The sequence below is a fragment of the Vollenhovia emeryi genome, unplaced genomic scaffold, assembly GCF_000949405.1.
Source record: "Vollenhovia emeryi isolate VEMERY1.0 unplaced genomic scaffold, V.emery_V1.0 DF939157.1, whole genome shotgun sequence".
Taxonomy (NCBI): domain Eukaryota; kingdom Metazoa; phylum Arthropoda; class Insecta; order Hymenoptera; family Formicidae; genus Vollenhovia; species Vollenhovia emeryi.
Genome location: NW_011967209.1, coordinates 1,395,859 through 1,409,270, shown reverse-complemented (window position 1 = coordinate 1,409,270; position 13,412 = coordinate 1,395,859). Strand labels below are relative to the sequence as shown.

Genomic DNA, 13,412 nt, shown 5'->3' with positions numbered 1-13,412 from the left:
ACGGCGGCAAATTTTCTCTCCGATATGCGCGGAACAACCAGGTGGCCGCGCACCAGTTGTTTGCGCGCAACCGTGCCCGACAAGGCAACGCGAGAAAAAGGAGGAAAAAAAGGGAGTAAGGCGAACGAAATCATCGAGTCGGCTGTTAAAATTATAGAGTGAAAGCGGGCGTCGCGATGCCTCCCAGGGCGACGCGGTATTCAGTCGCGGGGAACCCCCGCGAAGAACCGCGACAATGGCGCCCACCGCGGAAAGGAGAGAAAGAGAGTCTTCCTTCTTCCCTCGTTTGTTCCCTGCCCCCCTACCTTAACCCCAGTCACGGGGGGTCCCGTTCGTACGCTACCGGTCATTCGGTTGACACGGACGTTTGTATACGATCGCACGAATTGCGATCTGGCGTGTACGTGCCTAATCATGCGGCAGCAAACCCTGTTGATCTCCTTTCGGGTGTTCCGGAGTCGGTTATGTCATTCGTCGCCGAACTTGACTAATTTTTTTTATATTTTTTATAGACAAAGCTGTTGTAGAAATAACAGGAATTTGCCAAGACGCTAAATTGAGAAGTGGCACATTCACATTGATGTTCAGCGTTCGATAATAACAAAACTTTTTCTTGGTGAATTATATTATGTTTTATTAAATAAAAATGACCCTTTCCACAGGTAATATGCAAATTGGTGAAATAAAAATTTGTTTAGGATTAATATAGCATTAATATATATATATATATACAAAAAATATATTACCATAAAATAAATGGAAAAACGCCGGTCTCGAACTCGAGACCTCCAGCATTCTAGTCGCTCGACTTGCTGGCCCGTCCACGCGGCTAAATTAAAAAACGTGTTATCGATTCGGTAGATTACACACGTGGCTCACTTAAAAATAATTTAATTTCTAAACGAATGCCCATTGGCAAGAGTTACTGCACCGTTTATTATTGGGGGGATGTAGAACAACATATTTAAAATTGAGCCAAATCCCAGCTTACGGACCTATATCTTCCCCTTGCTAGAATCCCTGTGATAAAATTCTTCGAATCGATACGCGAGCTATACGTGAAGAGAATTCAGATGTCGTTTATAGTTCGAGACTGTGAGGCGTTCTTCGTCAGCAATATGCTTTTACCAATTTCGTCGGCGAACGGTTTCGAACTGGCGTGCACTCTTTCCTACGGATCGTTAGCAAAATTGCAGAGAGCTGCGCTCAATGTCGGCGCGATCAACGTGGCGCGTTTGGTCACGAGGACCCCCGCGAGCAACCGCGACAATGAGCACCCGTTCGCGGGGGGTCCGCCTATCCGTCCTGCTGGATATTCGCTCGACGTGGGCACACGCGTACGTGCCACTTCCGACTCCGTATACGTTAGTACCAATGGATCACCGAGTGGAGAAAATGGCGGATCGCCTCAATATTAACGTCATCTGTGCTATTAGAATAATTTATTCCGCAGCGGTGTGTGCAAGTCTCGTAAGGCTTCTTTGCATTATAGATAACGTGGCTGTCAGTATGATCGTAAATTGGATATTTGTGTTTCCAGGCCACTGAATATCGGTAAATGTTACCAAATGACTATTAAAAAATTGTATGGCTCTTGAAGATTTAGCAAACTGAGTGGTACACGTACGAACTAATGAAATGAAATATTAACTGGAACGTTTTTGTGATATGTTTTAATTATCCTTAACAAGCGCATATGTTTAGATGCTATACAAACGATATAAAGTGATAACAGAAGGAAGGTAGACGAGAGGAATGAACGGAAGATAGTGCTCTCTGCTTCTGCGCGTTTATCATGGCCGCTATTGAGGCTGCCAATCGACGTGGAAATTAATATACCAGAGGAACTCTCGTCAGCTTCGAGCGGCGAGAGTCCCACCTTTTAGTCCGTCCACTTTTCGAACGTTCGTTGTCGCTACGCGAAAGCTCAAAAGCGCGGAAACGTACCTTCATTTCCGAAAACCGGTGCCGTCGAGTGGTACTCCGCGCTCGAGTTGTACTCGACTCGAACCCCCTGAGCCTCTGGCACGAGGCCAGATGTTTTCGAGTACTCAGGGACTCTTTCGCGCGTGCGTGCAGCACGCGCTTATTCGCGCTTCCTAAAAGCTGTTTCGACGACAATCGCCCTCCTCAAAACAGGGTAAATAGGGAGTTCTTGTTACATTTCTGCCTTTTCATCGACGAAGTTAAAGCTATTAGTTTTTAGTCTTATCGTTCATCTTTCTAGTCGCGAATCGATTGCTTTCTTGCATGATAAATCCTGATATCAGCTTTGATAAAATGAAACACATTATCTGCCGAATGATAAGCGGATACAAGTTCTCATTATAAGTTCGTCTCAATAAAACTATATTATCTTTTCTTACACTTTTACTTCTTTTGCATATTGATTACCGAGATTAATAACAATCGTGAATAATAAGGTATTTTTGTGTGTATTAATCATTAAGAGACTCGACGGATCCAGCCCACCAAGTTTTATGTCAATTATTGGAGCGTGCCGGGTTTTTGCTTTAGGGGGTCAATTCTGTATCTTACAATATAGTGAAAATGCTAAAAGTGAGCGGCTTTGTATCTTTTTCAAGGGACGGTTAGGAAGAGACAAAGCTGTTCACTTTTAACATTTTCACTACGGTGTAAGATACAGAATTGACTCTTTGATTCATACAATACGGCCGGTTTTAGCGAGAATCGTTGCGATATTGTTTTCCATCGAATCGATTTATCCGAGGACGATCGAATTGAGGGAGACAAAGAAAGAGAAAGGAAGAGGGTGATTTCTCACGGCGTCTATATCTAACGTGCGTACGAATTCATCGAGTCGGCCCATTTCCAGCGCGGTGGGTCCAGCCGATCGGGGCACAATGACTTATAAAGCGTCTTCGAGTGAAACTCATCTGCTCGTCCGCCAGGCAACAATGATGCGATACAATGATACACCTCTTCCCCGAGCAACTCCTCCTTTTTGTCTACATCTCTTTGCCGGCGCCGAATGCACGCGGAGAATCGAGCGGTGCGCGATGATATGCGCTCGTACTAATGAGGATAACAAAGCGAAATGCCGATTTACCAGAAACGATGTTCTCAACTTGAAATATACAGATCAATTAGCTGCCCGGCAATTGTCACTCGCAATAATTAACGATCAATTAATATCAATTAATAACAGACAACAATTCTAACATTGGTATCCAAAAGTATATGCAATGATACTTCAAAATTCTAACTTGCCGAACTCTCATTTATTTTTTATAGATATCTTTTCAATATTCTCCTAGTCATTTTCACGAAAAAACATTTGAATTAACGACATAGGAAGTGTTGACTAAAAGTCCTGTTTCTGATTTAATGCTATACGTATGATAGGTTTAATCGTTTCTCTATGTGAACAGTTGAATGTTCAAATAGGAAAGGATCGGAAGTTATGTAATAATATAAATTTTTCACGAATTTACGAAGTGATAAATTATTTTCTTTCCTTTCGGACATTAAGGCCGAGATACGTCGGGAATAACATCATGGATGATAACATCGCCCGTACGCGGCAAATAAAGTGACAATCTATTATTTACGGCACCGTACATCTTTGGTTACTGCCCCAGAAGCGACAACACACTTCTGTGTTCAGATAAGAATTTATTGTTACACCTTGGTCCCTGCAGCTACATATCTTCTACCGTGGAAGCAACACACTTGGGACGCAATAAAGCGAGCCATAAATTCCTCTATGGATTACCCCTTTATATCGATGTTCTTCGCTACGAAACGTAGCTGAGAACATCGAAAACGTAAGTGTCCTTTTTGAAAGCAATGCGTAAATTACCTTCATCTCTCGCGTTTCAATTGTTAAACGAGCTTCAGACATCTATCAAAGATAATGTAAAACATACATTCTCATTTCTTCTTCTTTTGTTAAAAATTCACGTCGAGCAAGTTCTTTAACAAGCAAATAGCAATATGTGTGTATAACACATAAGTAAATATTGACAATTTTGATCATTGGGCGGGCTCTTACGCCCAAAAAATTTTATAGATTTTATACATTTTATCTTTTGAATTACGCGCCAACAATTCTTGTCTAACATTCAACAGTTCTTTCTCCATTAACGTCTCTCTGAAATTAAATAAAAATGCAGTGGAGAACGTTAAATTGTCAACATTCTTGTAAAGCGTTATCTGTCTCTCTAGGCGGGAAAGGCCGATTTGAAGCTTTGTGTCCTTGATGCAGGTAAATTCGTTGGAACAGTCCATGGGTGGCTTGCGTAATTCAGAACCCCGTCTATTACCTGGCGACCGCAATTTTTTGTCACGTGGTGATTTTGTCGCCTACCGAAAGAGCGCCGTGTCTCACTCCGCTTCTTCGAGCGACTGTCGGCGCGAGTCCGTGTTAAAAGGTCCGGGTCCTCCGTACGTTCCCTCGGTGCCAAGTCACGCCTCCTGTGGCGCTTGTTGTCATTGTCAGTACCCGCAATCACGCAATGATCAACGCGTACCTACGCGAACGGACGGGGGATCGGCGATCCTCACCGAATCGATCCTTTTTGATGAACCCACCGGGCGGGATATATCAAAGGCCTCGAAAGTGTACCGCCGCCGCGATTCCGTCCGTGACGGCGACGCGATGATCGAATCATCACGCGCCGGGACGCGCCAAGCGTGACTTCCTGTCGAAATCGTATTTCACGAAATCGAAATAATTGCCGGGAACGGGAGGACATTCGATCGGCGCGGTTCACTTTGAAGAAATCGATCGATTTACTCGCCTATTCTCGACGACGATATCGACAAGCTGACATGGGAGACGACGCCCGCGATCTTCCGCACTCTTTTTGTACGTACATTTTCGATTTACGTCTCAATCTGATGAAGATCGCGATGTCCCTTTAAGTTATTTCGACACATTTCTTACATGTTACTTGTCGTTCCTGAAAACGATATATTTTTCAAATACAATGGATATAATAGCAATACAGCGGATATAATAATGAATCTTTTTTAGAAGAAAATCTAGTTATCTTCTTTCACACGTTTGTACTCGACTCGGGACTGTTGTATTAACTCACGAGAGAGACGGTTGAGAGAATCAACGTGCGCTTTACGTTAAACACACAATTCATATTTGTCTTTCCTAATATCCATTTATATTCTCCGATAGATCGAAGATAAGAATAAGCCGAAGTATTGGGTATGGAAAGGTAGTTTAAGAAGACAGGCAATCACTGTTTACGAAGAAAGATGTCTCTTTTTTTTTTCAACGCACTTATAGTCGGTTTACTCCACGGATTAACTATTTCTTACAGCAACAATGTATAATGGTATGCGCTGACGTAATTTTACTTGACAAAGGAGCTGAACGGTACAAATGAGAATGCGAAAACGAGAGATCGCGACCCGCGGGTAACCTCCCGGGGACGGCGTCGTTAGTTTCTTCATCCTCGACGATACTCGGCGTACGGGTGAAGGAGCCGGAGACTGTAAAAGTCGATTGTCGAGTTCCCGCCCAGCGGCGCCTCGGCCAATCGGAAGCGCATGCCGTTCCCGGCTGGCTCCTTTTTTTTACTCTTTATCGGTCGTTACACCGAGTAGTTTTCTTGTCTCAACGCCATCTTAGCCGGCCGGACATTATTGTCCGGCCTCATTGATTATTCCCCAGGTTCTGAGACGCGAACCGATCGAATCGTCATCCTCGTTCTCATGTCTCGTGATTTCGGGTGACTCTTCGCTTCGCGGCTCTGTCTCGGACCATCTGCGTTATGAAACAAACGGACGGAACCGAGCGGTTTCCGATTACAGAAAAATGTGTTCTCCTCCCGAGTGGTTTTCACATTTAAAAATGCAGCTCGAACCATTCTCTTCATCCGGTCCGAGATACGCGAGTAATAATACCGATGCAATAAAAGCGACATTAAAAAGAAATGACGATGTTCAATTATCGACTTATCGCACTACAATTTAAATACTCGACTCATTAACCAAATTATCCTTGATTATACGGATTATACGGGTACGAGTTTCCACCGCATATCACGTTTTTAATTAAGGCTGCACGGCAACCTGAAAATTAAATAGCCATTATTACAAGTTAAAAATAACGTTCCCGACGTGATCACATAAACTCCGAAATTCATGCAATCACGTCCACCTTTTTCGCGGTTGTCTCTTTGGACTTAGTTCGCTAAACCCCGATGAAAGTTTTATAATTCACTTGATATATTTGACGTCCTCTCGACTGTAATTTGTTTATCTTATTGTAAGAAATATTGCGAAAGATTACACTGGCACAGGCAACACTGCAGTAGAGAAAATACGATTTTAATTTGTTTAATGTCTCTATCGCGGTAATTTAGTTTTAATTTTAATGTCAGCGGAGCGCGTCTGTTGATTAGTTTCCAAGAGGCCACGCGGTTCTAAATTATCGCTGGTCTCATTCCGACTCGGTCATTATCCGTTCCAGGCTCGCTTATCTCGATTTACACGTTTATCATTTCTCGATTCAGTAAGGGGGCTCCGTTTAAAAATACTTATCCGTTTGATCTATCCGGAGCGAGTACTTGGTGATTCCAGAAGACCGTTTTCAGGCGTTTCCCCCCGAGGAAATGGGCTCCGACCTTTTTGTTTCTCGAATAAAGAAAAACCGAATACAGAATCTACTACTGACGCGTGCACCTCCTCGAACATACGCGCGTCCCGCAACGGACCTACTTGGCTCTTCTATTCTCTCGCTCGGCAACGGATCGGGCCCCGCGGCGCGCACTTACATCGTGAGAAAGATCTCCGCCGTGGCCTGTAATTTGCACTTCCGTTCTCATACGAGGTCATACAATGCGCCGAAGACGACGACGGCCGCGGGACGCGCGGCCGTGCGGAAAGGCGGGCCGGAAGCGGGGCGCCCCCCAGCGAACTGCCCGTCGCTCTCATCAGGTGTTCTGAATTCGACTTTAGGGCACCGCGACATCGCTGAGGGGGTAACTCGATGCCGGGCGCAGGTGCCCGCGTTTGTTCCACGCTGGAACAATCGCGTGCGCGCCGAAGGAAGTCCCTAAACGTCGCGAAATGGGGTCGAGAGGCGACTTTAGTCGGGAGGGGAACGCCCGGTCTCCTTTTCTCTCGAGTCGAAAACGATTTCTCGCACCTCAACGAGAGAGCGAATCTCAACGACTGTTTTGGTCTCTCCAACGTACTTCGTCGCACGTGCTCCGCATTGTGCCCTCTCCTTTGTACCGGATTACTTATTGCGAAGCCCGGGACGAGCTGAATGATTTTCTCATCTAACGAGATTTCAGGCTGTCAATATCACGACCGAACGTTGAATAATCGACGTTCCGTTGTTATTGAAGAATACTCTGAAATTCAAATCAGACGTTTTAAAGCTCACACAATTTTGATTATTATTTCTAAATTGTTATAAATATATTTTTGTTTCTCCGCAGTCATTTTTTAACGTAAAGCTCGGTCATTTACACATAGTGTTTGGAGTTTTCAAATAGTGGACCACAATCTTCTTTTACAGATGCCACTCTCGAAGCTCCTGGTACTCGAAGAATTTCGTTCCTGGCTTTTGAATCACCCGCGCGCCTTTTCTCGCATACCGTTGGCCGAAGAAGCCCCTGTGCAGAAGGTGGGTATATTAAATTCCACGATATACTTGTCAAGGCGTGGTGCTGCTTCGGGGGGCCACCGTGCTGAAAACCCTTCGGCGACACACCATCGCCACACATCACGAGACACCGACTCGCCCTTCGCCTGTTTGCGTAACCTTCTCTCTTTCTCATTCTCGACTTCGCAGGGTGCAAAATCAACTACGAGGCCACGCAGCGCCTAATAACGGCGCATTAGCTTCGTCATCCATGATCTCAAAGCGATCTGTTTTAAAAGGCCCGCCAGGGACGTCGTTCTCGCGTCGAGTCTCACAACATTTCGCGAACGTTTTAATTAATTATTATATGGTTTCGCTGTGCGATATAAAGAAAGATGACGAATTGTGAGTCAAACTAAGAAGTGCAAACGTACGCACACGCATATTTCGAATCTTGATAAAATTTGATAAAGATCTTGCTTAGCTGACGTAGCCCCACCTACGATTAGATGCGCGAACGCGACTTATTAATTATATGAATCACATATATCAAAATAACTTTAAATTAGCATTATGTGCTTTTTAAGGAAATAATTGCGAGATCTAGTGATAAGTTATCGTCGCCAAATTATTATATCTATCTCACGCATGCATTATTTGTTTTGTATCCATGGCCTATTCTTTTTAGCTAAACCCTCTGGCTTATCCTAGTAGCACAGTGCATTGGTTAAACATTGGTCCAACACAATCAAATATTGAACCAATGTTTAACCAATGTTTGGTCATGCACTGTGCTACTAGGGTATCTTATCACTTTTCCTTCCTAATATGGAAAGAAAAATAGAAAAGATGAATCGTGTAAGAAGTTTAGCTAAAAAGAAAATAGACCCATAGTCTTAATGTTCGATCTTTATACTGTTTAGATAATACATATGTGAGATAATATTTGTGTTTATATTGGAGTAATGCGTCGTGCGATCCGCAGAGAATTTGAACGACAGGCATGAAACGGAAACTGCAGCAGTATATGCGAAACTACGATGACAAGGATGAAAATTGATTTGTCGTAGGGTCGGCGTTGTATACAATCCAATGATTTCAATCTGGATCCTATGGGAGATCGTAAACATGTGAACCAAGCATGCGATCCCTCGTGACTCGAATTTCATGGACCAGCGTCAAAACGTAGTTTTATGTGTTAAAGGCCGTTCGGTCTCGCAAGAGGCCGGAAAAGGACGACAAATCGTTCCGTTTATTTTTGTGAATCGATTCCACGGAGAATTACTACAAATTGCGACGATTGTTAGACGCTATGGGAGTTCATTGTTGAATATGTTTTAGCGGCGGTATAGTGCATCCTGTCTCCCGTAGCGTCCAACGAGCGATGGACCGATTTTTGTCAACCTTCGCTGACAGTATGGCTACCGTTCGGTCTCTACCGCGATAAAGAATGCATAGAGGTGCACCCCGTTCGGCGCAGAATCCCGCAACAGGTTGCGGAGCATCGACGCCGCGCGCTATCCTAGATGATTTATGAATCCACCGGGGGATGCAAATTTTCTTCTTTTACACCTACTTTTCTCCGCGCATCGCGACAGATAGTGTTAGAATAGCAACTGAGGGGGGATTTGCGACCACGGAGTAAATTATTATGCGAACGTGCGAGATTGTCGAGCTTTGGTAGAAGCTGAAGAATTTTTACTCCAGAAGTTGGTAGAAAATTGAAAAATTGTGAAATCTATCAACTGTTAGGTTTATATTGCTAATCATGTACTGATATTATCGCGACGTTTTCACATTACATCTACATTTATCTCTGGAGACAAATTTCTTCCGTTCAAGTAAAATTAAGTTAATATTGGGTCATTCCATAATGCGGGTTTTTTGAGATATTTATTAGAATTTATTAGAGTTTCGGTTTTGAGTTAATAATATAAAAAATAAATACAAATTAATCGCGTTTCCTTTTACATGCATTGTTGGATGACCTAATAGAATAGATGAACCATAGTAATTTAAATAGATATACGAAAGTTTCATACGAATTTCAACATCAAATCTTAAATTATGCTTCATTCTTCAAGTTCCAAGATGCGTTTGAATTCGAATGCTTGAATCTATTAAATCTGGTTCGAAGTTTAAAATGGAACAAATAAAGTTTTATTTTCTATTTGCAAAGTGGATTTTTGCTCGAGCCTTCGTTTAATTCAATTGAATCGATCGAAAGAAGATCGACAATTAGATTCATTTAAACTGTCCGAACTTGATGAAGCTCAAATATTTCTGCTTTGAATTATTCGAACAACTCGATCGCGATTCTTTAAATCTTTCATCTAAACTTTCAAATATCTTTAATTCTCATCTTGAACCTTAAATGTATTCAATTGTTGAACATCAGATTTGCCTTTGTCGAAAATGCTTCTTTGTAATGAAGCAATAAAATAAAATTGTATTGTCAACTGATATTATGGTGTAAGAAAACGTGTATACTTTTTTAAACAGATATGGCATTATTGATGTGAACGCATAAATTGTTATTAATAAATATGTGGCAAATATATTTACATAATCGCATGATGTATTATATTTTTCGTTTCCTCCTTTTAAAATTGTCGAACAGAAATTGACTTCATATCATCTTATATAATAGGCGGTAAAAGCATCGTATTGGAGTAAGATGAGGATCTTTTTGAGCACGTGGGAATTTATATAATTAAGTTGTATGTACATAAATATTTTAAAATACACGAGCCACGAGCATATTAGTGGCCCTTCTTACATGCGCATTCGTGGCGATAGTCCTGAAAATATCGGACATAAGCCGAGGCGGAGGACTCACGAAAGGCGACAGGTCCGATGTACAGGGGAACAATAAAAGTAAAAATCGGTAAGATATGTGAGTAATAAAAGTGGACAATGGTGAGGCAAATTAATATTAAGGTGAGCCTGGATACCGGAGGGCTGCATCGGGGCTGAGGAAAGACCCTAGCGTAGTCCTGGACGCGAGAGGGGACCTGTCTCGATCGAAGGTAGGTGGGAAGGGAGCTGAGGATCGAGTAGGGACAGTAATTTATCAACCGTAGATAGGAATCTCCACGGTCGCGTGTACGGAATCGGCAAAATATTGTCCGTTCTCTTAGGTCCTGGCTATTGCCGATCGCACGATCGAGGCAATCTCTCATGCCGAGAAGATCGATTCTGCGTTATTCTGGTGTTCGACGAGGAAAATTATCGGCCGACGCGACTTAGGTAAATTCGTATTTGCGATCGAGAAGCCGCGCGCGCGCTTCGTCGCGGAACCCGGGACCGGTATGGACAACTGTTTTGCCAGAGGCGACGCGCCAGCCGAAAATGCCAGACATACCAGCGGGCGCGCGCCCGGCCGCCTGCTTCTCGTAGAGAGAAGTAATGGGAGACGAGGGGAAATAAAGGATCGTCCGTTCAAAGAGTTGGAACTCAATGAACGAATCGGGGATGGTGCGCATTTCGGCCCTTTCGTGCTGCACAAAGCAAGTCCGTCTACCCGCGGACGTACGAACGAGATCGACATATACGCTTTGCTTTTCTTCTTCGGTGTACTGTCTGTGAACGCAGTTATGCGAACGCGATAGCTTTAGGAGTCAATTCTGGCAACGCGTCACAATCGGCGAGCGACGATGGTTACATTCGTTTATAATATTACAGCATATTCAGCTGAACATTTCGTACGCGCAGTAGCGTTAAATAAATCGGTAGATCGCGCGCTGGTACCTCAGAGTTCATCGAGCGGTTTGGTAATGCGCTGCGACTGGTTCACTAGGGTGAGTCTGGCATAAAGGACAATGTAACAACCCACTGGTAATAAGTAGCAATTTGGTAGGCAAATCTTTAAGCATCCCGCACGAGCGTTCTTTATAAACCCGTGCAAAGCACGTATTTCCATCCACTCTTTTTGTATGCGCGCGCTAAATATTCAGTGGGATTTTTTGTGATTCTATGAAGTACGAATTACGAATATTATCATTTGAGCTATAGTATAAGCGCTGTGCGTGGCTAACAAATCACAAACGTACAAGTTAAAAACTTTTAAATTTCTGAATTGATTTGAATTAGTTTCGCCTTCATAAAGGTATGATCGATATTCTTCTTAGGTTATAACTTGCATACGTTATAGGTTTCGCAATCGATTCCGCGTAAAAAACCAATTGTTAGAATTCTTACTAGATGATATTAATCATAAAATTGGACTTATCATTACACATTTTATATTTTTTTGAACGTTAAAGCCATGTACGACGAAATGTTATGATGTTGTAGGAATGTGCGTACTAAAACACTATCAAAAGCAACCTTTCATCTAATCTGGAAGAACATTCTAACTTTTAATGTTTATAACTTTATTGACATAAATTTATTTTTCGAAAACGTTTTTTTATGGCTGCAAAGATAGAGAGAGTTTATGTTAGTTTTAAAGATAATTGTGTGTAATATAATATATCTAAGTCATATTCTACGTATCAATAGCTTCGTGTACATATATAATCTTTATCTTATTAGTTCTTTAACATTGCACATTTTTTACATTAGATAAGAACTTTGATAACTTTTTATATACGAATACATGAAATACAATAAAGAATTTAAGTATCTCATAGGAAAACTTTGAAAATTATATTGCATCTTAGGGCTATATAAGCGCTCTACGTCGCTGACAAATCACAAACTTACAAATTAACATAGATTGAGTGTTGAAGAATATTACAAAATGCGTTTCTCACATATAACATTAACTTTTGCCATGATCTTTGTTATGGCGATCATGTATACCGGAACAGAAGCAACAGCAGAACCATTAGCCGACGCTTTGCCAGTGAGTGATGCAAATGCCGAAGCCTTCGATATTGCTGGTTTGGTAAGCATTAATCGTTCCACTTTATTCAAGTTTATTCTGCAGTAAGATATTTTTTAATATATAATCAGATAACATCTTTTTCAGATTAAAACCCTAGCAGGAAAAGTAAAGGATGCTTTGGTAAGTATACTAACATAAATGAGACTTTTCATCGATATATTAATATTAATAAACACGTTTTATGTTTCAGGGAAAGAAGTAGCTGCATCTTTCGTGAAATAAAATACAAGTGAACAGCTGTTAAACCTGAAGAAAGATTATGATAGAAATGACGAATTACAAGGGATATATATTATAAATATCATATATATATCATTTTAAGCGAAAGTATAAATTATATTTATATGACTCTATTGTACTTGCTTGTTTCAAAATTATGGAGAAAAAATAAATAATAGGATTGCATCATTCGTATTGTGTTTCATTTAGAAGTTACATTTTATTCTTATTCCAGTTTATCGTTTTATACTTAGAATGTATATATTAAATTTGTACTTATCAAGTAAATTATTAAGTTAAATTTTAAAAATCGATTATGCTTGTAATTTATAATATTTATCGTCAACGGTTCAAAAACACATTATTTTAATTTTATTTATAATAATAGTTAATCCTAGGACTTTGAAAAATAAGGATAAAAATTCTGCCGATATAAATTTATTGTAATAGTTTAAGCTCAATAAAAAATATGATAAACAATGATAATAATTAAGTCAGATAAACTTAATTTATTGATGGATTTAATAATGAAATAAAATCTAAAAATAAAAGTAATAAATCTGGTTAGATAAAACGTTAAACTCTCCCGACAGTTCGTAAAGAATTGAACAAAAACTACTACGCTAAATGTCTATTTCCGCTGACTTTCGCAACGAATTGATATTTCAGCGTTTTTAGCATCATCTGCCTCGTTTTTTAATGAAAAGATTTAATCCTTTCTTTTTC

The 13,412-nt window shown here is 41.1% G+C and overlaps 1 protein-coding gene and 1 long non-coding RNA gene across 3 annotated transcripts in view; both read left to right on the top strand.

Moving 5' to 3' along the window:
• LOC105564959 overlaps positions 1-10,140 on the top strand; it is a 128,278-nt gene extending 118,138 nt beyond the window's left edge. The window contains exons 3-4 of one of the 2 annotated variants that reach the window (XM_012017751.1): positions 7,511-7,618; positions 7,787-10,140. In XM_012017751.1, the coding sequence (XP_011873141.1) occupies positions 7,511-7,618; positions 7,787-7,822 (144 nt within the window). In that variant the 3' untranslated portion in view covers positions 7,823-10,140. Of the gene's footprint in view, positions 1-7,510 lie in introns of both variants that reach the window. The other variant, XM_012017750.1, reaches the window with a different exon arrangement.
• Positions 10,141-12,240: 2,100 nt separating this feature from the next.
• On the top strand, positions 12,241-12,877 carry LOC105564957. Its single transcript, XR_001009162.1, has 3 exons — positions 12,241-12,467; positions 12,552-12,587; positions 12,658-12,877. It is a non-coding gene; the product is annotated as an uncharacterized LOC105564957 (long non-coding RNA).
• The last annotated feature ends 535 nt before the right edge of the window (positions 12,878-13,412 follow it).